General features: G+C 36.7%; 1 protein-coding gene across 2 annotated transcripts; it reads left to right on the top strand.

Moving 5' to 3' along the window:
* Window positions 1–1,913: 1,913 nt before the first annotated feature.
* LOC129880724 (WD40 repeat-containing protein HOS15-like) lies at window positions 1,914–24,228 on the top strand. 2 transcript variants are annotated; one of them, XM_055954903.1, is made up of 14 exons: window positions 1,914–1,994; window positions 3,860–4,005; window positions 4,114–4,339; window positions 18,788–18,981; window positions 19,096–19,142; window positions 19,911–20,061; window positions 20,211–20,274; window positions 20,622–20,780; window positions 20,900–21,021; window positions 21,400–21,474; window positions 22,035–22,088; window positions 22,206–22,279; window positions 23,646–23,720; window positions 23,826–24,228. In XM_055954903.1, exons 1-14 carry the CDS (start codon window positions 1,934–1,936, stop codon window positions 24,043–24,045), a joined length of 1,668 nt encoding a protein of 555 aa, XP_055810878.1. In that variant the 5' UTR covers window positions 1,914–1,933; the 3' UTR covers window positions 24,046–24,228. The 2 variants fall into 2 exon arrangements, with proteins under 2 accessions (XP_055810878.1, XP_055810884.1); XM_055954909.1 differs by lacking the exons at window positions 1,914–1,994; window positions 3,860–4,005; window positions 4,114–4,339 and adding an exon at window positions 17,858–18,086.
* Window positions 24,229–25,883: the final 1,655 nt, after the last annotated feature.

The following is a 25,883-nucleotide window of genomic DNA, read 5'->3' as shown; positions in this document are numbered from 1 at the left end:
AATAGTTTTGCTCTATTCATCCACTAAAATAGTATGAATAATAAATTTCACCTTCATTAAATTGAATGTAGTGTGATAAAAATAAAAATAAAAAGGGCAGTCCAGTGCACTAAGCTTCTGCCATGCGCAAGGTCTGGGGAAGGGTCCAATCATAAGGGTCAATTGTACGCAGTCTTACCTTGCATTTCTGGCAGAGGTTATTTCCAAGACTTGGATTTGTGACTTCCTGATCACATGACAGCAATTACCAAATTTAAACATCTCGTTTAAATTTTGAATTTGTGTCGAAGAGAAAATCATTATAGAAATATGTGTGGAGAATTCGAAATTCAAAACATGCAAAATAAAAAGGCTAAACCCGTCGGTGACCCTTTAAAGTTGGCACCAATTTTCACTTAGACACCTCAACTAGACTTTGTTCATTTTAGACACCTCATGTCAGGCCCAGCTGTGTCATTTTGACACTTTTTGCACAATCGGCCAAAATATATAATATGTGTGTGTTATACTCGCGAATAACGTGTAAAGTAATGAATTAAATAACGACATGTGTCATTTTTATCCAAAATAATTATTAAATAATGAATTTTAACTAAAAATTTAAAAATGGCCAATGAATCGATGACACTTGGCATTTTTGCCCAAATAATTTTCAAAAAAAGAGATTTGATCAAAAAAAAAAATTGCAGAAGCACCCCCCACCCTCCCCTGCTGATTGTCTTCTCTAAAATAACCCATTTTGCAGAAAAATTCCAAAGTAAACCCAAACAATTCCGACGGGTGCTTTTTTATTTTTTTGGTTTATTCTTTTATTTTTTAAATTATTTACTTAAAAATTATTTGTGAGTTAAATATATTTTTCAATCACCATTTTCTTTATTTTTTTCAGATCTTGAAAATATCATTATCACCATGCTCATCGGAAAAAATGGAGATCCCCCACCGCTGCCACTCTCTTTCTCTCTCCCTCCCTCTATTCTACCAAATCACATTTTATTTAAAATTAAAATTGTCAATCTTTTCAATATTTAAATCTTGAAATAGGTCTATTCCTAAATTTCTAAAACGTTTTTCATCATTTTCCATAATTTTGTTGTAACTATCTTCATTCACCATATTTGAAGTTTAAGCTTTTGGAAAAATGGTGGCTGAAAAACGGGAAAGAAGAAGGAAAAAAAAATAACTAAAAATTGGCTAAATAAGCCATTTACTTGCGGTCAGCGAGTGTTTGACACACACTATGTCATGTAAGCAAAAAGTGTCAAAATGACATATATAGCGGAGCCTGACATGAGGTGTTTAAAATGAACAAAGCTTAGTTGAAGTGTATAAGTGAAAATTGATTCTAATTTTATGGGTCACCGATGGGTTCAAAGACTTTGTGGGATATGGTATCCTTTGTTTTATGTCTTGATAGATTTTTCTGTGAAGAGAGCCCAATTTTAGACCCTCTTTCTTTCTTTTTTATCTTAGCTCGAAGAATAGAACAACCAAAGTTAGACCCCCACAGAATATGGATTAAAAATTAGTTAGTATTTGAAAAAAAAAACTAACGAAATTTAACAAGCAATAATCAAAATCAAAGTTTTTCAAAGTAGTGTCTAACTGGTAATAGAATGTAGCTAAATAGGATTAAATAAATATAACGATTCAACTCTTGCCAACAAAATTTTTGTTTTAACCAGGTGTTAATGTTTTTAAAAAAAAAACATTTTTTATTGGAGGCTGAAGGGTAGTTTAGTCATTGAACAGTCAACACTTAATTCGAAATTCCCTTTTTGGAACGAAAACCTTTGTAAAACTAACGTATCATATATAAATTCCCACTTATCATATTTTGCCTCTATATATATATGAGAGGTCGTAGTAATCTATGTCTGTTTAGTTTAAGCCTATTTGTCTGTTTACTTTAAGCCGCCGACAATTCACAACAATGGCCTCTTTAACCTCCGATTTCCTCAATTACATTGTTTTCCTGTATCTCCATGAATCAGGTAACTCAATCCGAACCTCTTCTATCTTCTTACAGAGAATTTGAGTTTAATTGCTTTGATATGCTTTACTTGAATCGAGAGTGTTGTTGTTGTTAGATGATGTTAAATTCTGCAAAGTAAACATCTTTTTGTAACCATAAGAGTTGTTATGAACCAAGGATCTATCGAAAACAGAGGAGTTAAGGACAAAAATATTTTTTCATCATTTAAATTTTGAATTCAGTAAATTGAATGTGTTGTGATATAGTACCAAATTAAAACATCTCATTTAAATTTGGAATCCGTCTCTTCAGTTTTAGATAGGATTAAATAAATGTAACCTTTCAACTCTTCCCCATGAGGAAGTAATAGCTGGAGCTGGAGGGTACATTATTCATTCAACAGATGCTTTTTGGAACGAAAACATTTCTAATTCTAATGTCTCATTTATTAATATCGTGTGTCCCAAAATTCCCTCTTACCATTGTTTCACTCTCTATATATAAGAGGGAATAGTAGTAGCCTAGCCTACATGTCCGTTTAGACGAGTTAAATTCGTCAAAGTAAACATTTACCTATAACCATTCTAGTGCATAAGCCGAGGGTCTATCAGAAACAATTTCTTTACCTCAAAGGTAGGGATTAAGGTCTATGTACATTCTACCCTCCCATACTCCACTTGTAGGATTACACTGGGTATGTTGTTGTTGTTGTTGTATTCTAGTGCATAAATTGTCTCAAGATGAAGGTAACAAGAGTATTGTTGGATTTTCCACCAGTAGGTTGGCTAAAATACAATACAGATGGGGCTTCGAGGGAAAATCCAGGTATAAGTTCCTATGCCTTTTGTTTGAGGAATGAAAGAGGGGATTTACTATATGCAGAGGGAGCTACTATTGAAAACAGCACTAACTCTGTAGCAGAGGTGAAAGCGATTCTAGAAGCATGTAAACATAACAAGTAGGAGAAGCACAATAATATAATCATTCAAACAGATTCTATGCTATTGTACAAGATTCTAGAAGAAAAATGGTCATGCCCCTGGATAACTACAGAGATAGTGACAGAAATTAAAACATGCTTACAGGACAAACAACATACATTCCAACACATTTTCAGGGAAGAAAATCAACTAGCGGACTACTTGGCAAATATTGCAATTGATAAAGGAGGGCGCAACTACCAAGATTTCAGCAGTTTGGAAGTTCAAAACACCTATTTGAGAGTAACTCCAACAAATGGATAGAGGGGACAGGGAGGTTCAAAGTGTTAGGTGTTTTGTTTTTGGTTGTTTATTTATTTTTTCCTAGTCGATTGGGCCATGTAGGGAATGGCTTTGCCCTAGGTGGTGTAAGGTGGTGTTTTACACTCATTACTTCATCAATAAAATACCAAAATTTAACCGGAAAAAAAAAGTGCATAAATATGGTCGAGAATAAAATTGACTTCATCTGGTAGTGGCTAGGACTGCTTGGGCAATTTGCATTAGCAGAAAATGTCCTTTCTTTGCCGCTGTATGGGGGCATTGCTCCTGGTTTTTCAGAAAAGAAAAAAGAAAAAGACACTCAGCTCTCTTGCTTGATTAAAAAAAAAAAAAAGGGCAGCCCGGTGCACTTAAGCTCCCGCTATGCGCAGGGTCCGGGGAAGGGCCCGACCACAAGGGTCTGTTGTACGCAGCTCTCTTGCTTGATTGAACAGCCAAAATTTCAGTTACTTTTAGTGATCTTCCAAGACACTCTAGTTTATGGTTGGTCCTTTATAATACCAGTTGTTGCTTCATTAAATATGACTTGCTAATAGGTTGGCTGACACCTTGACTTTGATCGTGATGGACTAGTACGTTAGTATCTAATCAGTCTACTGGTTTTGCTGATATATTTTTTCAGGATTCTCACATTCAACATTTGCTTTTGGATACGAGGTAGGGATCAATAAGAGCACAATGGATGGAAATCTAGTTCCTCCTGGTGCTCTTGTTAAATTTGTGCAAAAGTGTATTCAGTATCTTGAACTGGAAACAAGTTGGAGCAATGTAATGCAAACATTTTGATATTCTCATTTTTGTATTTGAAGTTTAGCTCTTTTGATAACTCTAAAGTTTAGCTCTTTTGATAACTCTGAACTAACCAATGGAATGCAGGATAATACCAATATGGACAAAGACTTCCAGCTTCTGCAACCTTTGCATCTCATTACGAAGAATGTATATGAGCTGCAAAATATAAAAAAAGAGAAAACGGAAAAGCTTCAGAAAGATAAACATAGGCGGAAGGATAAAGCGAATGCTGACCGACAATTCACAGCAATGGCCTGTTTAACCCCCGACTTCCTCAATTACATTGTTTTCCGGTACCTCCATGAATCAGGTAATTTAATTTTCCTCTTCTGAACAGAGAATTTGATGTTGTGTTTCTGTTAGATGAGTTTAATTGCTTTGATATGCTTTACTTGAGTCGAGGGTGTGTTAATTCTGAACCCCCCACACTGGGTATGTTAAATTCTGCAAAGTAAACATTTTCTGTAACCATTCTACTGCATAAGAGTTCTTATGAGCCAAGGATCTATTGAAAACACCCTCCAAGTTTGATAGGGGTTAAGGACAGAAATAACTTTTCATCATTTAGTTTATGGATCATCTGAATTAAATAATAAATTTTGAATTCAGTAAATTGAATGTGTTGTGATATATTACCAAAATAAACATCTCATTTAAATTCTGAATCCGTCTCTCCATGAGGAAGTAATAGTTCGATCTGGAGGGTACATTAGTCATTCAACAGACAACACTTCATTCGAAATGCCTTTTGGAATGAAAACACTTCTAATTCTAACGTCTCATATATTAATATCGTGCCTCCGTATATATATCAGAGGGAGTAGTATTAGCCTAACCTATATGTCTGTTTATGCCGCCGGCGATTCACAAACAATGGTCTTTATAACCTCCGGCAATCCGCCCTCCCCAGACCCCATTGGGTATGTTGTTGTTGTTGGACGAATTAAATTCGGCAAAGTAAACATTTACCTGTAACCATTCTAGTGCATAAGCGTTCTTTTGAGCCGAGGGTTCTATCAGAAACAACCTCTCTACCTCAAAGGTAGGGGTTAGTCTGCGTAAATCCTACCCTCCCCATACTCCACTTGTGGGATTACACTGGGTGTGTTGTTGTTGTATTCTAGTGCATAAACATTATCGAGAATAAAATTGACTTCATCTGATAGTGTCTAGGATTGGTTGGCAATTTGCATTAGCAGAAAATGTTGTTTCTTTTGCTGCTTTGACAAGGCAGATAAGGTTTTCCTGTATTTTCTTAGTTTTTCTGTTAAAGAAAAACTATTCAGTTCTTAGTTTTTTGTAAACAACTTTTACAAAAAAGTACATCGGGAGTATAAGATTAAGAGCCAGAGAAGAACTGAAGCTGTCTACGGGGACGCAATTACCATTACCAACATGAACCTGATCAGGTCCTTTATAATCCTCAATCTGGTGAAATGTGGTGAGATCGGGGCTGATGTGGTTCGTCACTCCGGTGTCAGGGAACCATTGTTGAGATGCCGCGTTTGGAGTTGAATGTGATAGATAAGCTACTGGATTAGTGTTTTGGCTGTAACATTGGAAGCAATTTGGGGCAATGTGGTTATGGTCATTACAAATTTGACACTTTTGTCGCTGGTCAGTGGATTGCCAAGGTTGACTATAGGTGGAATCATTTCTGGAATTAAAGCGACCACCACAACCTCGATTAGACCTTCCACGACCTCGGTTAGTATTGTTGTTGTAGGAATGATCAGATTGTGTATTCCTGTGGGTCAAGTTTGCTGGGGGATGTTGGACTGAATCTGCAGGTTGCTGCGGAGTACTAGAAATTGAGAGATTGGAAAATGACGAGCCATAAATGAACTCATGGTTCAGGAGAAGGCTATGCAATTCGGTAAAAGTAACTGGTTGAGGGCGTGCCGATAATGTTGGAAGCTTAGCGGACCAAAGTAATATTTTTATTATACAAGGAGCAAAATAGTACACACACAAAATAAAACTTTTACAACTTTCTCACAATAAGTACTTCGGCACTTCACTATATCATAAGAGCTTTGCTCTCTATTTCTTCCTCTCTAACTCTCTAAGAAGCTTTGCTTCTTTTTTTAAAAAAAACATACAATTACATGCATACAAGCATCTATTTATAGCTAACCTACACCTCCATATAGAAGATTTCTCCAAGTTGAATTTCTCCTACTTTAGTTTACTTCTCCAAGTTGAATTCTTCCTACTTTAGTTTACTCCTCCAAGTTGACTTCTTCCTACTTTAGTTTACTTCTCCAAATTGAATTCCTCCATCTTTAGTTTACTTCTCCAAATTGAATTCCTCTTACTTTTTAATCTTTGCCAATTTTGACTTTGTTGAAGTCGGTTTGAATTTTAACACTCCCCCTCAAACCGAATTTTTCATTCCAAGCTTTTCTTTTAGTATGTGGAATATGTCTGCTTTCAATGGCTTCGTAAATATATCTGCCAATTGGTCTTCTATGCAACAATAGACTAACTCCACTGTCTTATTCTTCACTTGTTCTCGGATAAAATGATGCTTTGTATCGATGTGCTTGCTTCGATGGTGCGACACCGTATTCTTCGCGAGTGATATGGTAGACTTGTTGTCAAAATAAATTGTGATCGGATCTTCTTGAGCAAAAAATAATTCTTCCAAAATATTCTTCAACCAAATTTCTTGACAGGTACATGCTGTCGCGGCTATATATTCTGCTTCACAGGTTGAAAGAGCAACATTTTGTTGTTTCTTTGATGACCATGAAAATGCTGTTGAGCCAAGATGGAATAAATATCCGGATGTGCTTTTTCGATCATCCAAGTCTCCCCCATAATCACTGTCTGAGTAACCAACTAATTTCGATTTTTCAAAGTATGTATAAAGAGACCATGATCCACCGTACCTTTGATGTATCTCAAAACTCTCTTTGTGGCAATCCAATGATCTTGTTTTAGCTTTTCCGTAAATCTGCTAACCAGTCCAACTGCATACATAATATCTGGCCGCGAGATAGTCAAATACCTTAAACTTCCAATTACGTTTTTAAAGAAAGTTGGATTAACTGGCTCGCTTATTGAGTCAACACTTAACTTCATGCCTGGTTCTGCTGGCGTGGCTACAGGCTTACAATCTTGCATTCTTAAATTTTTCAGAATTTGCTCCGCATATTTCTTTTGAGACATAAATATGCCATCTCTCATTTGTTTCACTTCGACTCCAAGAAAGTATGACATTTCACCAATGTCTATCATTTCAAATTCTTTAGTCATAGCTTTCTTAAATTCATTGAACATACCTGGATTGTTTCCGGTGAAAATCATATCATCCACATATAGACACACGATCATGATGTCACCAGCCTTATTTTTTTGTGTGTATAATGCATGCTCGTATGGGCTTTTCATGAATCCATTCTTCTGAAAATAGTCATCAATCCTGGTATTCCATGTTCGCGGAGCTTGCTTTAATCCATACAAAGCTTTATTCAGACGGTAGACTTTGTCTTCATGTCATTGCTTTATATATCTTGGCGGCTGCTCGATATAAACTTCTTCTTCCAAGTAGCCATTTAGAAATGCTGACTTCTCATCCATTTGATAAATCTTCCATTGATTTTGTGCTGCAATTGTTGTGAGAAACCTTACGGTATCAATCCTTGCCACCGGAGCAAATACTTCATCATTATCTACTCCATATTTTTGTTTGTAGCCTTTTGCAATGAGTCTTGCTTTGTACTTGTCCACTTCTCCTTCTTTGTTGGTTTTCGTCTTTTACACCTATTTGACTCTAATAGGACTATGTCCTTCTAGCAGACTTGTTATCTTCCATGTGTCATTTCTAGTGATGGCAACAATTTCTTCGTTCGTTGCCTTCTTCCATTTAACATCTCCAGTTGCCTCTTCATATGTTACCGGGTCACATTCAGCCATTAAACAAAATAAGGAATAGTCGAGAGTTGTCTTTATGGGTTCAGTATCATCATAGACCTCACGGAGACTACGCATTTTTGTTGGAGCTTCACTTGAGTTGCTGCTACTTGGTGATGCAGATGTTGAAGGAGTTGTTGCAACAGGGCTTTGTGGTGGACTCTGTCCGTCACCTTATTCATTTTGATCAACAAAATCATCATCATATTCATAACGGAAGAATAATCCTTCAACTTTCTTTTCTTCTTCACTCCATTTCCAATAATAACCTTCATCAAATTCAACATCTCTTGAGATAATCACCTTCTTCATGAGAGGATTATACAACCTGTAAGCTTTGCTTCTTTTATCATATCCAATGAAGATGCACTTTTCTCCTCTATCATCGAGCTACTTTCTTAACTGTTCAGGAACATGAGCATATGCAATACATCCAAATATCTTGAGATGTCCAACTCCAGGCTTTTGACAACTTCATGCTTCATTTGGTGTTATATATCGTACACTCCTTGTTGGACAATGATTCAACAAATAAATTGCACATCGAACAACTTCAACCCAGAAATTTCTTGGTAAATTCTTATCTTTCACCATACTCCTTGCCATATTGAGAATGGTACGATTTTTTCTTTCCGCGACTCTATTTTGTTGAAGTATATATCTGACTTTCAACTGATGAATAATCCCATGTTTTTAACGAAATCTCAAATAGATTTGCAGTGTATTCACCTTCTCTATCTGATCTGAGTATCTTCAGATAATACCCACTTTGTTTTTCCACCATCGCTTTAAACTCTTTGAATCTTTCAAGAGTTTCTGGCTTTTCTTTAAGAATATATACCCAACTTTTTCTACTATTATCATTAATAAAAGTTAGGTAATACTTGTTTCTACCAAGTGATGGTATGCCAAACGGACTAGCTAAATTCGAGTGCACAATCTCGAATGGTCTTCTAGCTCTTCTAGATTTTCCAACTTCAAAACTTTGTCGGCGTTGTTTTCCTTTGATGCAGGCTCCACATAGTTGATCAGGTGAATTTAATTCTAGCAGACTATTCACCATCTTTTCTTTTGCTAGCAGATTTAGACCAGAAAATCCAAGATGTCCATATCTGAAGTGTCAAAGCCACGAGTCATCTTTTATAGATGTTTTCATGCACTTTATATCTCCAGACTCGATATCAATAGTGAATAGGCAATTTTGCATCATATTATCCTTGGAAACAAATTCTTTATTTTGGTTTCTCAAGGTCATTGAGAAATCCTTTATCTACACTTTATATCCTATTTCAGAAAGCTGGCCAAGGATGATGATGTTGCTTTTCAAAGCTGGTACATAGTAAACATCAGGAATAAAAAAAATTCCCCATTTTTCTGAGTAATTCTAATTTTGCCATTTCCTTTGACAAAAACTTGTGATTCATCGCCAAAGGTTACTTTACCATTAATAGATTCATCCAGTTCAGAAAACAACTCTTTTTGGCCAAACATATGGTTGTTGGCACAACTATCCAAATACCAAAAATTCTTTTTGGATTTTTCATCTTTCTTGTAGGTGAGGAATATGCGAGATTCTCTATTTTGATCTTCAATAGCTACTACATGGTATTTTTATTCTTGTTTAGGAGTTGATCTACACTCATAGCTACAGTAGCCATATTTTGTAACACCCCGAATTTTTTTGCCAAGACTCGAACCATTTTTCATATGTGTATAGACTCAAACCGAATGACTTGTAATTTTATATATGAGTTAGGATCAATTCCTAAGTATTTGAAGAGTATTATATGTGGTTTAGGTTAATGAGGGATCTCTAACACCAAGCCAAGTCCAAAGAATTCCTATCGGCTAAGTTTTCGGATAAGTTCGTATAAGGGTCAACTTCAAATGATCATAACTTTCAGCATATTAAGAGTTAGGTGTCCCAAGACCTTTTTGAATCCTCTTTCCAATGCCGCTGAGTTTGCCTCATTCCGAGTTTGGAGAAAAATATTATGACCGTTTTACCAAAGACTACCGCTGCACCAGTTTAGGGCTTGGCGCGGTGCGCCAGCAGAGCGCCCGAAACTAGCCTCAGTAGTTTGGGTGTTGGAGTGGTGCGCCACTATCGCTCCAGCAGGGTCCTGGACCCGTTTTTCAGATTTTTCTTGAGAAAAGGGAATTCTGGACCTTTCCCACCCATCCTATATCTAAAATACTGCATTAGGGATCACCATTTTCCGCCCCCATATCAGTTTCTAAGGATTTTCTCTCCAAAAAAACATCCAAGAGCATTGAGAACAAGAATTGGAGGAGAGGAAGAGTTAGGATTCAATATCTTCAAGCCATGCCTTTTATTTCCTGTGAGATAATCTTCATTCCAGGTATGTAAGGCTACTCACAACGTTGTATTGATTTCATTCACGTGTCCTACATCTTCATTAATGATGTTCTTGAGTTGAGTTTTGTTGAGAGTATGGATTCATGTATTCATTCACATGAAACCAAGATGAGATTTCATTTTTGTCATAATTTGGCTTGAGGTTGAGATTGATGGTTTTTATGTAAAATAAAAACAATATTGCTTTCAAAGTGAAATGACGTATTTTTTTACGGAGTTTAATGAAATTGAATATAGAATTATATGAGGATTTTGGAGCAAGATGTTTGATGATGATGTGAATGATGGTTATCTTTAACAAAGGTAAAATGATTGATGAAGAGGTTATGTTGATGATGATGTTTTGAGATGAAATGGATTGGAATCTAATGTGACTACATGATATGATTTGCATAATTTGATTTGATTGGAGTCATATGAGGATCTTGAGTAGAAATGATTGTTTGAGAAGGAGTTTTAAAAATGATTTGTGAACGTTTTTGCATAAATTATTTATGCACTATTTTGAGTTTAAAGAAGGATTATTTTCATCTTTGATATAGAAAGAGTTTAAGCATGAGTTGAGTTTGAGAAGTCTGTTAATTATTACTTTGAACATGAGTATTTTGAGTATAAACGAGTTGAGCATTTTTACATTAAAACGTCTATTTTGAGATTGAGTTGAGGAGTTAAAATTATGTTTTAAATGCATTTAATATTTACTGCATTCATTGACTTGAGATTGTATCAAATTTAAAGAGAAGAGTTTGATGATTGAGATGAGTTGATTGTGAAAGAAGGTCCAATGAGACCAGATTGATTGAGTTTTGAAAAGATTCCAATGAGATTAAATGAGTTGATTTGAAACTAAGTCCAAAGAGACTAAATGAGTATTTTGAGTATTTTACCTACTTGATAGATATGAGCATATTGAGTCCTGGGAGGAGTATTGAGCACCGAATTGAGTAAGAGTATAGTCCATACTCGAATCCCATGAACTACGTAGACAATGTAGGTAAGGATTGGACCGTTAAAGTCAAATGTTTCCCATTTCATTGTCCTGAAATGATAGAACTTGATTGATTGATGGATCCGTGATTGGTTGATTCGTTCATACCCTGGCAAAGTATGGACGGACGTGGCAACAACGTCGGCTTGTTGTACATCACTGGCTCATAGGTGATGTTTGTCGGTTAGAGAAACTCCCAAATTGAGTGGATTGTGCATGCTATGATTGGTTTGATTGAGATTGTAGATGATTGAGTCGAATTGTAAAACATTGCTAAATTCTAATTTGCATATCTATTGAGTTGAGTCCTTTGACTTTGTTGTTGAGTTGATTGTATATGATTGGATTGGATGGTATGTGATTGGATTGTAAACGATTGGATTGGATTAAATTGGGTTGTACATGATTGGATTGAATATGATTGGATTGGATTGGATTGGATGGTATGTGATCGAATTGTAAATGATTGGATTGAATTAGATTGTACATGATTGGATCGGATTGTATATGATTGGATTGGATTGGATCGGATTGTATATGATTGGATTGGATCGGATTGTATATGATTGGTCTCTGTCTAAACTGTGTTCTTACTTTAGACTTATGACACCTTGATTGAGTCTCTCTATCTTTATGACTTGAGATATTTGAACCGGTATTGTTCTATTTTGACACATGTTTCATTCTGCCATATTACATACTCATACAATCCACGTACTGACGTCCATTTTGACTTGCATCATTTCATGATGTAGAGACAGGTTTAAGAGATCATCAATAGGCGCACCGTTAAGAATTTGTTCACACTTAGCTTATTGGTGAGTCCTCCCCTACGTTCAGAGGACACCACTTATGTTATTCTTGCGTTAAGTTTAGTTTTTTCATTCTGATTTGAGGTAGCCATGTGTGACACCCCAGAAATTTTTCCGCAAAGACTCGAACATTTCTTCACGTGTGGGTAGACTCGGGCCAGAGGACTTGTAATTCTACATGTGAGTTAGGATTAATTCCTAAGTATTTTTAGTGTGTTAGATGTGTTTAGGGGTCATAAGTGATCTCTAACACCAAGTCGAGTCCAAAGAACTCCAATCGATTAAGTTTTCGGACGAGTTGGTATAAGGTTCAACTTCAAACGACCATATCTCCTAGGATATAAAGAACTGGGTGGACCACGACCTACCAAATTAAAGGTCTTTGAGTCTTCTTTCCAATGCCACCAAGATTGAAATTTTTAGAGTTCGGAATCCAAAGTTATGGCCATTTTACTACAAACTAGTACTGCAGGAATTTCAAGCCTGGGCGAAATTTGGGCTTGGCGCTCTAGTGGCGCCCCACGCCACTATAGCGCCAGAAAATAGCCTCAGTAGTTTGGGGCTTGGCGCGACGCGCCACTATTAGATGTGCAGGTTTTTAAGCCTATTTTGGCTTGGCGCTGCAGTGGCGCGACGCGCCACTATAGCGCCAACAAGATTTTTGCCCATTTTTCAGATTTTTGAAGAGGGACAAATTGGACTTTTTCTCTAATTACATATACCCTATCCTTGAACGTTTTGGGACCATTTTTCAGCCCCCACTCTCTCTCTAAAAGCCCTAGGAGCTTCTCTCTCTCTCTCTTCTTCTTCTTCCCCAAATCCATCTCCAACAAAGGGTGCCTTCAAGAGCTTCAAAGATTCAAGTCTTCCATTGAAGACCTAACATCAAGTTCCTTCGAAGTCTTCAAACAAGGTATGTAAGGCTAACCTAAAATATGGATTTAGTTCTTCCATATGCCCATATATGTGTTGGATAGAAGTTGTGAAAGAGTTGAACCTTCTAAGAAGGTTTTCTTTAAAGTTTTTCTAAACTATGGAATGTTTTTAAGTACTATTAGTTGATTGATGTTTTTAATGACTTGAGTTACTAAATAGTTAATTTTCATATTATTGACTACAAATGTATCTTTGTAATAGATTTATAGGTATTGACGATTCTCTTGAGTTGAGTTTTGTTGAGAGTATGGGTTCATGTTTCATTCACATGAACCCAAGATGAAATTTCTTGTTATAAATGTCTTGAGGTTGAGATGGATAGTTGTGTGTATATATGTATTGATTGGAATGAAAAGAATGAATTGGTTAGTTAAGAATGTCCCTTTGCTTCTATAAAATGAACATAGGACAAAAAAATAAGGATTTTAGAGTAAATGTTTGATGATGATGTAAATGATAATATATGATGATGATGTGATGATGATGTTTTGATGACGATGTGAGGGATGACGTGAATGGTGCTTATTTAATATGTGTAGAATGATTGATGAAGAGGTATATTGATGAGGATGTTATGTGATGAAGTGGATTGGAGTCTAATGTGATTTTGTGGTATATGATGTGCATAATTTGAGTTGATTGGAGTCTTAGGAATATTTTAAAAATAAATTATCTCTTGAGGAGGAGCTTTAAATAAAGTATTTGTGAACCTTTTTGCATAACCTATTTATACACTATTTTGAGTCTAAAGAATTATTAGTTTCATCTTTGATTTAGAAAGGAGTTTAAGTATGAGTTGAGTATGAAGAGCCTTTAAATGAGTTGAGTATCTTTACATTAAAGTATTTATTTTGAGTTTGAGTTGAGGAGTTGAAATTATATTTTGATGTACATAACATTTTCTACATTCATTGAGTCGAGATTGTATAAATTTTTAAAGAGAAGAGTTTGATGATTTGAGATGAGTCGATTTGAAAGAAGGTCCAATGAGACTTGTCATTATGAGTTAATTGAGTTGAAATGAGAACAGAGTTGATGAGGTGGCAATGTTCCACATGAAACTAGCCGTGAGGGCTTGTTTGAGATGATTGAAGGAGTTTTATGAGCATGGAGTCATGGGAGGAGTATCGAGCACCGAATTGAGCAAGAGTACAGTCCATACTCGAACCCAATACCTGTGTTGCCAAACGTAGGGGGGATTGAACCGTTAAGTCGGATGCTTCCCCGAGAGATTTGTCCTGACATTATAGGACTTGGTTGGATTGGATCCATGAGGTTTGTCGTTCATGCCCTGGCAAGGTACGAACGGGCGTGGCAATGACGTCGTTTCGTTGTACCTTCACTGGCTCATAAGTGTTGGTTGTCGGTTAAGAGAAACTCCCATTTAGGTCTTGATAGTACTCTGAGTCAGTTGAGTTGAGTGAGTTGCTATATGCTTATGAGTTAGTCCGGTCTACACTATTTCTTGTTAGACTTAGGACACTTGAGTGAGTTGTTACATATTTATTGAGTTGAGTCCTTTGAGTTGAATTGTAAAACGTTGCATAATTTAATTTGCATATTTACCGAGTTGAGTCCTTTGAGTTGATTGTTGAGTTGAGTGTATATAATCGGAGTGTACATGATTGAAAGGGATCGAATTGTAAATGATTTGATTGAACTGTATTGTGTATGATTAGATTGGACCGTATGGTATATGATTGGTCTTTGTCTAAAAATGTATTATTACTTTAGACTCATGATGCCTTGTTGAGTCTCTCTCATCTTTTCAATTTGAGATATTTGGACCGCTGCTATTCTTCCTTGAGGTATGCTTCATTCTGCCATATTACATACCAGTATATTCCACGTACTGACGTCCATTTGGACCTGCATCGTTTCATGATGCAGAGACAGGTTTAATAGATCGTCATTAGGAGCATCGTTGGGGATCTATTCGCACTCAGCGTGTTGGTGAGTCCTCCCCTACATTCGGAGGACACCGTCTGTGTATTCTTGCATTGAGTTATCCCTTTTTATTTTGATTTAAGGTAGCCATGAACATGTCATTGGCACCAATTAGATAGTAGTGATAGAGGCTTCATAGACTAGATAGTGATGAGTCGATCGAGTTATTCTTGTCAAACTATTTATAATGACAAATATTAGAGTCGAATTTGTTGGCCCATGGCCTTTATTCTTTGAGTTAGACTGAGGTTTGAGTTGCCCACTGAATATTCTCTTTATTCTTTTGTCTTCCGCTGATCGAATGAATGAACGGATGTGTGATCAGGCTATGTGGTTCGCTTGGGAGCCAGAAACGATTTCTGAGTGCCGGTTACGTCTAGGGTACCCTCCCGGGGCGTGACACCATGAACCTGTCATTGGCACCAATTAGATAAAAGTGAGAGAGGCTTCATATACTAGATAGTGATGGGTCGATTGAGTATTTTATTTTCTTGAATTGTTCTTGTCAAACTATTTAACTACATAGATTGGAGTTCGATTTGTTGGCCCATGGCCTTTCTTCCTTGAGCTAGATTGTTGATTTAAGTTGCCCACTTAATTACCTCTTTATTTTAAGTCTTCCGCTGATTGAATGAATGAACGGATGTGTGATTAGGACAAGTGGTTCACTTGGGAGCCAGTAATGATTTTTGAGTGCCGGCCACATCTAGGGTACCCTCCCGGGGCGTGATAATTATAGCATTGTACCTGAGATTTATATCCCTGTTGAGATCTGCCTCGAGATCCTCATCCACGACTTGTAGCATAATAATCTTCACTTGATTGTCCTCTGCCATATGATTGATTTCCTCATCCACGTTGTCGATTTCCACCTCTGCTGCTACCTCTATATTCTCCACGGTATCTTTCATGGTTGTTTGAACTTTGTTATGAGCTATTGCTCATTCCACCTTCGTTTACAGACAACTTGCTTTGCAAAGCTTGATCCAAACTTTTAGAATCATCACTTTGCTTCACCTTTTTGCTCATGGGCTTGAAGAGAACCCACAAGCTCATCAAAGGATATCTGTGATAGATCCTTTGATTCTTCGATGGCGACAACCACATAATTGAATTTGCATGCCAATGACCGCAAAATCTTTTCCATGATTCTAACATCATCAAGAACTTCTCCATTCCTTTTCATTTCGTTTGCCACCGATTTAACTCGGGTGACATAATCATCCATGCTTTCTGACGTTTTCATTTTCAATGTCTCAAATTCAGCTCTAAGGGTTTGCAAATGTACCCTTTTCGCCTTTTCTGCTCCTTGAAGAGATTTTTGCAAAATCTCCCACGCCTCCCTTGATGTTTTTGCTCCAGAGATTTTTTCAAATGTTGATTCATCAATACTTTGATGAATTGCATTTAGTGCCTTGCTATCTCTTTCTCAATTTTTCCTCAACACTCTTTTTTCTTCATTTGACAGAGCCGCTTCAACTACTGCATTTGCTTCCATATCATAACCATCTTCAACCATAACCCAACAATCTATTGCACCAAGTAGGACTTTCATCTGGATTCTCCAAATGCCATAATTAGATTTTGTTAATTTTGGGACTTGAAATTGGAACATATTTGACATCGTGGCATGTATAAAATCAAAGCTCTAATACCACTTGTTGGAAGCGTAGTGGACCAAAGTAATATTTTTATTACACAAGGAGCAAAATAGTACACACACAAAATAAAACTTCTACAACTTTCTCACAATACGGCACTTCACTTTATCATAAGAGCATTCTTCCTCACTAACTCTCTAAGAAGTTTTGCTTCTCCTTTTTTTTAAAAACATAAAATTACATGCATACAAGTATCTATTTATAGTTAACCTACACCTCCATATAGAAGACTTCTCCAAGTTGAATTTCTCCTACTTTAGTTTACTTCTCCAAGTTGAATTCTTCCTACTTTAGTTTACTTCTCCAAGTTGAATTCCTCCATCTTTAGTTTACTTCTCCAAATTGAATTCCTCTATCTTTACTTTACTTCTCCAAATTGAATTCCTCCTACTTTTTAATCTTGCCAATTTTGACTTTGTTGAAGTCGGTTTGAATTTTAACAGATAAGGTGGTGACAATATCTTTAAATTCTGAACGCAAACCCTTGAGTATATATATGTTTTGGTCTGCGAGACATAAAGGATGTCCAGCAGCCGTCAACTCATCCGAAATCAGTTTTGCCTTGTGTAGATATTGTGTGATAGTTAGATCACCTTCCTTTAAGTTTTGAAGCTGCATATGAAGGCTCATAATCCGTGTATTAGAGGGAGAAGATAATGCTGCCTCAAGTGCGTCCCAAACTGCCTTCAAAGTGTTTAGTCCAGTGACAATGGGAATTGTTTCTTCCGATAGAGAAAATATGAGTAGACTCAAGATAAATTGATCTTGCTGGATCCATAGTGCATAATTAGGATTAATAGTTAACGTAAGGGATTCTTCACCTGTAGTGTTGGCAACTGAGACATGGGATGCTGGGCAAGGGTGACTACCATCGACAAATCCATGAAGATTCTGGCCACGAAGAAAAGGCAACAATTGTGTGCGCCAAAATAGATAATTTGTGGTAGTTAGTTTTATAGAGATAAAGTGGTGGGCATGATTAAGTGACGTCGGAGAAGAGAAAGGAGAGGTAGATTGGGTCGCGGCTGAAGATTGAGAAGTGCTCGAGGCATAAGAAGAGATCGTCATGGCTTTGATATCATATAAAATTAAGAGACAGAGAAGAGCTGAAGCTGTCTACTTTGTATATTATTTCTCTCTACATTCATCGGCTGCCATTCAATATAATATATATACACAGGTTATACAACTGATAAAGTTGCAGTAGCACTAGGATACAAGTAATAATAGTTGAAACCTATCCGAACTCGGACTGGGATGGACACGGTCTAACATGGAGAAAAACAATTTGTGTTTTGTGTTGTCGCTGCTCAAAAGCACCTTCTTTTTTTGGCCAATCACCTCAAATGTAAAGAGGAGTGCCTTTTTTGTGTTTTTAGCCTCCAAGAAGCCTGGCCAAATAGGCTACTCGAAACGTAAGAATTCCGGTTCTTTCAAACTTTCCAATATTTCGTAAAAATTTTATTGATTACGCATAACAGGAATATAACAATTGTGAAGGGAATATATTTCAATGATTAAAAAGAATGAATAGTAGCAAAGAAGTTGGCTAGTCTGGTTAGTTAAATAAAGAATCTAATTGTTGATCATCAAAGAATATGACAGAAAAGGATAAAAGGAGTATTAGCATAGCCTGTGTAATCCCACAAGTGGGGTCCGGGGAGAGTAGGATGGTGTTTGACTTATATGATTAAAGTATTAAAATAATAGCTAGAAAGTTATTCCATGTCATGTGTTTTCTGGTTTATTTTCAGTTTCATGGGCTTCCTAATCTATAAAAGGAGGTTTAGAAGCTTCCACTTTCATGCTCATTTCAATTGTTGTTTTAGTTTTTGCATGCTGTATGGGGGCATTGGAACAGTCGCTCCTGAATTTTCAGAAAATAAAAAGAAAAAGACACTCACCTTCTCTTACTTGATTGAACAACCAATATTTCAGTTACTTTTAGTGATCTTCCATGGTGGACAAGACACTATCGTTGGTCCTTTATAATATCAGTTGTTGCTTCATTGAATATGGTTTGCTAATACCCTGGCTGACACCTTGACTTTGATTGTGATGGACTAGTATGGTAGTAGCTAATCGGTCTACTGGTTTTGCTGATGTATTTTTTCAGGATTCTCACATTCAACATTTGCTTTTGGATACGAGGCAGGGATCAATAAGAGCACAATAGATGGAAATCTAGTTCCTCATGGTGCTCTTGTTAAATTTGTGCAAAAGGGTATGGATATCAGCACAGTCTCAACCTCTTTGCCGTGTGAAATTCCTAGTAGTGATGTAATGGTTTTGGAAGGACATACATCTGAGGTTTGACTATAAAGTTCTTCTAGTCTGTCATGATTTCTCAATAGATATATATCTTCTCTTTTCTGTCTTCTATATTAACATTACAATTTTCTTTTGTTCCTAAACTCATGCCAGGTTTTTGTCTGTGCTTGGAGTCCAGAAGGGTCACTTCTTGCATCTGGGTAAGCATTAGTAACATTACTTTCTTTTGTTGATCTCGTCTATGAATCAACTCATATTTATATTCATACTTCTGTTTCTAATTCTCATGTGATTTTAAGATTTTGGAAATAATCATCATTAGCACCGGGACTTTGAATATTATGCTGCTTATTCTCTTGTGACAGCTATCTGTTCAAGGATAGTTACTTCATCTTAATAGTATGCACTAGATGTTTCTATGTACTCAATTCTCTTATTTTTTAGGGAAATGTGATAGACAAAGCAGATTTTCATTCTAGGAAAAATATTTTTTCTTTTGCAATAAAGAGAACACCACACTACAAAAAAGGAAAATGAATGGAAATAATAATTCAACAAGAACTATTCTGCTGAAGAGTGGAGACACATCACCGAGAATTTATCAGTTCTCCAGTATGTGAAAGGATAAGTATAACTACTTCTTCCAGTCTTGTTGTTTTTGATGTGTCCTTATCAACTGCAGTAATTTGCTTTGTTAGGTTCAGTTTTATCTACCTTGCTGCTGGAATGTTGGTCGATGATATCATGATAGTAGCATGTGGTTATAATGAAACTTATGTCTTTTGATTACTGGATTTTGTTTTAACTAATTGGGTGCATCTATTGCCCTTAGCTCCCTGCTTTCCAATATGTTCTAAAAGGTCAAATTCTTTGAAGTGGTTTTTCCTTAGTTAAAAGTTTGAGAGTAGTTTTAGACTCGTCTAAGGAACCATGTCTCTTATAGCTAACCATGTGTAATATCATGTTAGGTCTGGAGACTCTACTGCTAGAATTTGGACTATTGGAGATGGTCCATGTTATTCTACTGTCCAAAGGAGGCCTCCAAATGTTTTGGTTTTGAAGCATTTGGAAAGTCAAGCAACTGAGAAAAACATGGATGTTACATCACTTGATTGGAATGTGAGTTTTCTACTGCTTGTTTTGGGATGACTTTCGTTGATCTATACTTTTTTGGTGGACTTTCTGAAATTAGACTGCATTGCTTGTTGTTACCAATTTTATTTTCTTGTTATTATTCGATCTTTTATTTATGTCTTTTTCTTCTACAGAGAGAGGGTACCCTGCTTGCGACAGGGTCTTATGATGGCCAAGCCAGAATCTGGAACCGATCTGGTAAGGAGCGTGGTTTGGAAATTTGTTCTTTGGATTATGCCACAATTTTCATGTCCTGTTTATATCATTGAAACTAAAAGGCACCAAGAAACAATCCATACTCTTGTTGGGAAATTGATTGGCATTTAACCAATGTTTTCAATTATATTTCGTTAGCTTCCTTTTGTAGAGAAAAGTTTCCCCAGGAAAGATTTTTCTTTTAAAGAATGTTGAGTCCTTCCCATTGTTTTCCCATGTTATTCAGTCTTGCAGTTGTTCAAATACTCGTGTTGTCATCGTGTGATCAAACTGGATTGTTTTCTCTTACTGATATCCATGACCAATCCTATAACTGACTTTTCATCCAGGGGAATTGGTTAGTACTCTTAAAAAACATAAAGGGCCAATCATGTCTTTGAAGTGGAACAAAAAAGGTGATTATCTCCTTAGCGGTAGTATTGATACAACTGCCGTTGTTTGGAATGTGAAATCTGGAGAATTGAAGCAGCAATTTGATTTTCATTCAGGTGTTTTGTTGTCCTTGCTCTATCTTAATTTTGCTTTATATTTTACCTCATATCTTGGCAAGGGTAGATTTTGTTTTATTTTGCATATTTTCTCACTCTTGTTATACAACCCCATTCAGGCCCATTGATTGATGTTGCTTGGCAAAACAATGATTCTTTCGCGAGCAGCTCCGCTGACAACATGATTTACGTTTGTAAAATTGGGGAGAATAATCCAGTCAAAACATTCTCAGGACATCAGGTGTGGTCCAGTTGTTGTTGTTTTGTGGGAAAATCTCTTTGATGTATGTGCACTGATTAGTACAGATTAACTAAATGATGTGCTAAATAATTCATTTTTCTTGGTCACAATACAATTGGTCTTATGTTGTCATTTCCACTGTATTTTGTTTGATCAAATAAAACAAGGCACCGATTTACAACACACGAGAACATCTCAAATAATCATGCTTTTACTTTCTCATTTTGTTTTTATCACAACAATTCCAGTTCGAAATGTTTTATGCACGTTTCTATGTGAAACTGTTTGAACACTGAAGTTTAGCATGCTATGCTTGATTGGAACATTGATGTATGCTTTGTGAATAGTCTTATAGGGTTGTTGACTTCTCCATTGCAGAATGAAATCAATGCTATCAAGTGGGACCCCTCAGGTTTCTTGCTGGCTTCATGCTCTGATGATACCACAGCTAAGGTAATTCCCTTCTTGTCCTTCTAAAGCAGGTTAAGTATCCGGAAAAAAGAAGCAGCAGCAGCAGCTAAAGTAGACCCTCGCCTTCACATGTTTCATAAAATTGCTTTTTACGTTCTTCTAAGTATCCTTGGATATTAACTGAATTTATGTATTAGTTGTGTTAATGCATCTTATTGTCTTTTTCCTCTGGTCAATCCTTGCCATTTTATTTTTATCTTGTCAGAAAGTCCCTTATTTATGTCTTTGTTATGAAATATTGGAACTTGCAAATGTTGCTCCAAAAGCAAGATCTGCTTAATTAGGTCCGGCAGATAGTATATAACTCTTAGTTTCACCTTTGTTAATGGGGTAAGAGCACAAATCATGATGTGTGGGTTAGGTGCACGTCATGTTTCAAACCGTGCCGCAGACATAAGCTTGGTATTTTAAAATGGAATAGGGTAGAGAGGCGGTGTGGTGTGCCACTGGCCTTCGGGGATTTCTCGGTTAACAGAAAAAGAAATCTGCTTTATTGTGTGGTATAAAATAAAATTGGTCAATAATTCATTCGTTTTGTGCAGATATGGAGCGTGACACAGGATATCTGCTTGCATGATTTCAGAGAACATTGCAAAGTATCATAATGATTTCATCTTAAAGTCTTCTGTTTTTGTTCTTTCTTTTTCTTTGTGGTCTTTGTTGATTCATTTAATCAAATCAGACATCAGCTGCTGACAATTATGTTTCATTAGGAGATATATACCATCAAATGGAGTCCAACTGGCGCTGGTACAAGCAATCCGAATAAACAGTTGTTGCTGGCAAGGTATTCTATCTCTTGCTACCGGTCATGTTTACAGTATTCTTTCACATGGTGGTGGTCTCGATTATATACTACACATCAGTGCCGTAGATTATGATTGGATCATTGTTCATAGCAAAGCGATAAAGGTTCTATATTTTGCCAGACACAGTTTTCACTGTTTATAAGAAAATCTCCCACCATTTCTGTTAGAATGAATGCTTCCACCAGAATAAAAAGGACCGGGTCCCTTATCAGAAATTAGTGCAGAAACTTAAAGAACAAAAAGATAAAATAGACACAAGATTTTTACGTAAAAACTCCTTACTCAAGGAAGAAAAACCACAACCTGTCCCACAGGATTTCAGCTCAAATCTTCACTAGAACAACTGAGCCAAGGATTCAGATTACAAGCTATTGTAATCTAGGAATTGTACTCACAATCCCTCTCCACTCCTTGTAACAACTCTGTTACAGACTTTGAAACAATAACTCTATTGCTTCCTAAATCACTAACCTCTTAGATGATTTAGAGTTCAGGTGGTCTCCATAATTAGCTCTAGTTGCTTCGACAAGATGAACAAAGGAAATAAGAAATGAGAAATGATCCAACTTCCTTTACAGATTAGGAAGTAGACCTTACAAGATTAAGAACAAGAAATTACAACTCTAAAAACAAGAACAAAACACTGATAACTCTATCAGATCCTTGGTCTTCTTCAAGAGCAAATTTTCAATACTTGAGAACATGAGCTTTAATGGATATTCCCTTTTTTGATTCCGAAAAGCCAAATGAGAAAATGTTGTAAAGAATGTATATATCACTGATATACCATGTGCTGGACGATTTGTATTGGTTAGATAATTGGTCTTCTGCACAGGGACTCGGCCGCATACACATAGACCTGCAGACTTGGTAGGATATGTTATGTACTATTTGTCTGTTGTCGTTATCAGCAAGAAGTCCTCAAAGGGACCAGGTCCTCTATCTGTTTCCTAAGTTTGTCAAATCATCCAATTTCATTTTATACGATGCTATTTTTGTTTTATCTTTGCAAGCCCCTGCTCTATTTGCACTTTAGGCTTCTAGATGTATCAATCTTGTGTACCATAAAGCCTTGAAGCGAGGCTCTAAATGTGGTGAGTGTTTCGCCTCGCTTAACCTGCACTTTCAATGTCATCTTGAAGTCTCTAAGACATACTTTTCCTTGCCAATGAACCTCTCCTAAAGAGGCAAGACTAAGCAATTGATATTTGTTATTCATACTTATAATTATTAGTCTTGAACTCAACACACTTATTTTTATTTTGTTTTCTCCATTTGCTTTGCGCTTAAAGGCCCAACGAACTTTTGAGCTTATTACTTTTGTTTTATTGTTTGTCTGTGTAGTGCTTCATTCGACTCTACCGTCAAGCTATGGGATGTTGAACTAGGGTGTCTTCTTCACAGCTTGAACGGTCACAGGTAATGGATGTGAACTCATTATGTCTAATGGAGGTAACTGTGTATCATTCTTGTTTGAATGTTTTTGTTTTTGACTGAGTAGCTTCTCTCCCATTTTGAATCCAGGAAACCTGTTTACTCTATTGCATTTAGTCCGAACGGTGAGTACTTGGCAAGTGGGTCATGGGATAAATGCATGAATATATGGTCAGTGAAGGAGGCCAAGATTGTAAAAACTTTCAATGGCGATGGCGGTATTTTTGAAGTGTGTTGGAACAAGGAAGGCAACAAGGTTGCAGCTTCTTTTGCAAACAAGAAGGTTTGTGTGTTTGATATTCGACTGTAGAGGTTGATGAATAGATGTAAAGGACTTGGAAATACAGAGGCGGGAATTTCACAATTCAGGAAACTCTACCTTACTTTGTAGAAATGCAGATTGTAGATATGCTTTTTTTGATTTCTCATCTGGTGTCCGGTTACCCACACTGGGGCCGACTAAATCATTATGGCATTGATCTAAACTTAAGGCTGCGGTACTACTAGTATAGTTGTTCCGCTGTGATTATTCTGATTAGATGTAATTTAGCCACAATGTCATTTCCTTTCTTGAAATTGAACCCAAAAATCTTAGGGATCGTTTTTTGCAAACAGGTTATGCTGGATTATAATATAGGTATTTATAGTATCTTACTTTAGTTTCTTTTTGTATTTTATATAAGGTCCATGCCTGGTTTTATCGTTTCGTATCTTCTATATCTTTACATGAACAATAATAAAGAAAACAAAATAAATAAGAAAGCTTCTCTACTCATTTTTAAGCCTATCTTTTTTCGAATGTGTTGAAGTTCTTTAAGTAAGGCGAGTTAGAAAAAGATACCTTTGCTATACAAAATAACAAATTTAGAAAGCATGAAAGAGAAGAATTTATAACCTTTTCTCCATTTTTTTAGATCTTACATTTGTAATTTTTGCTCAAATCATCTATATGGGTGTAATAATCTCCTTTTGAAGAGTACAAAGTTTGTCCCTTCAAGTAGATATTCTAACTTACGTTTCTATTCAATTACCAATACCAATTTTTCCTTTTGAGTGTGTTTGGCATGAAGGAAAATGTTTTGCAATTTTCTCATATTTGGTTGGCTTAAATGTTATGGAAAATATTTTCCAAATCAATTTATTTTCCTCAAATTTAAGGAAATGACTTCCCTTTAAAAAGTAAGAAAAACATTTTTCAAAATCATTTTTAACCTCACACCTCAACTTTTCATCCTAACTTAAGTCTCGGGTATCGATTCCCGATACTAATCTTGGATCCGACTCCTGATCTTCGATTCAAGACCAGGCTCTCGACCTCGATTCGAGACCCAACTCTCGAGTTCTGGATTGAGTCGGGGTCAGATCTTGAGTTAAGATTAGAGGTAGAATATCAGGTAGGGTTTTGGGGTCGGGACCCGAATCAGCTGTTCGGATGGGGTTTTGAGTCGGGTTTTGGGTTGAAAATCGAGGTCGTATCTCATGTCAGGTGTTGGATTTGGGTCTCGAATTGATTGTCAAGGTCGCATGTCGAAGTCTGATCTCATTTCGAAAGTTGGGTCCCAAGTCAGGTGTTGGATTCAGGTCCCTATTTGAAATAAAGTCTCGATTTCAATGTTGGGTCTAGATTTGGGTGTCAGTGTCGAATCAAGGTTGGAAAATTGGAAGTCGGGTGTTAATGTCAAGGTTGGATTAAGGTTGGGCAATCAGGTCTCTAGCCGGGTACCGGGGTCTGGTCCCAATTCGAAAGTCAAGTCCTAATTTGGATACCGAGAACTAGATCAAGAGTCGGGGTTGGGTCTTAGGTTAGAATTGAGGTCGGGGTCTTGGGTTAGGGTTGGTTCTCAGGTCGGGGTCTTGAATTGGGTATCAAGTCTAGAGTCTCGGGTCGATTCGAATGTTGGGATCGAATCGTGGTCGGGTCAGAGTCGGGGTCAGGATAGTGTGTCGTGGTTAGGGTTGAGTCTCGGGTGGGGATAGGATCGGGTATCGGTTCAAAGTTGGGTATCGAGTGTCGGATTGGGGTAGGGGTCTCGAGTCGAATCTTAAGGTGGGGTCTTAGGTCGGGGTTGGTTTTAGCTCAGGATCTATTCTCGAGGTAGGGTCAAATTTGGGTGTCGGGGTCGAATCTCAGATCGGATATTAAGGTGG

This window comes from Solanum dulcamara, chromosome 1, assembly GCF_947179165.1.
Source record: "Solanum dulcamara chromosome 1, daSolDulc1.2, whole genome shotgun sequence".
Taxonomy (NCBI): Eukaryota; Viridiplantae; Streptophyta; class Magnoliopsida; order Solanales; family Solanaceae; genus Solanum; species Solanum dulcamara.
The sequence above is the reverse complement of the archived record's forward strand: the minus strand, read 5'-3'. Positions and strand labels throughout refer to the sequence as shown.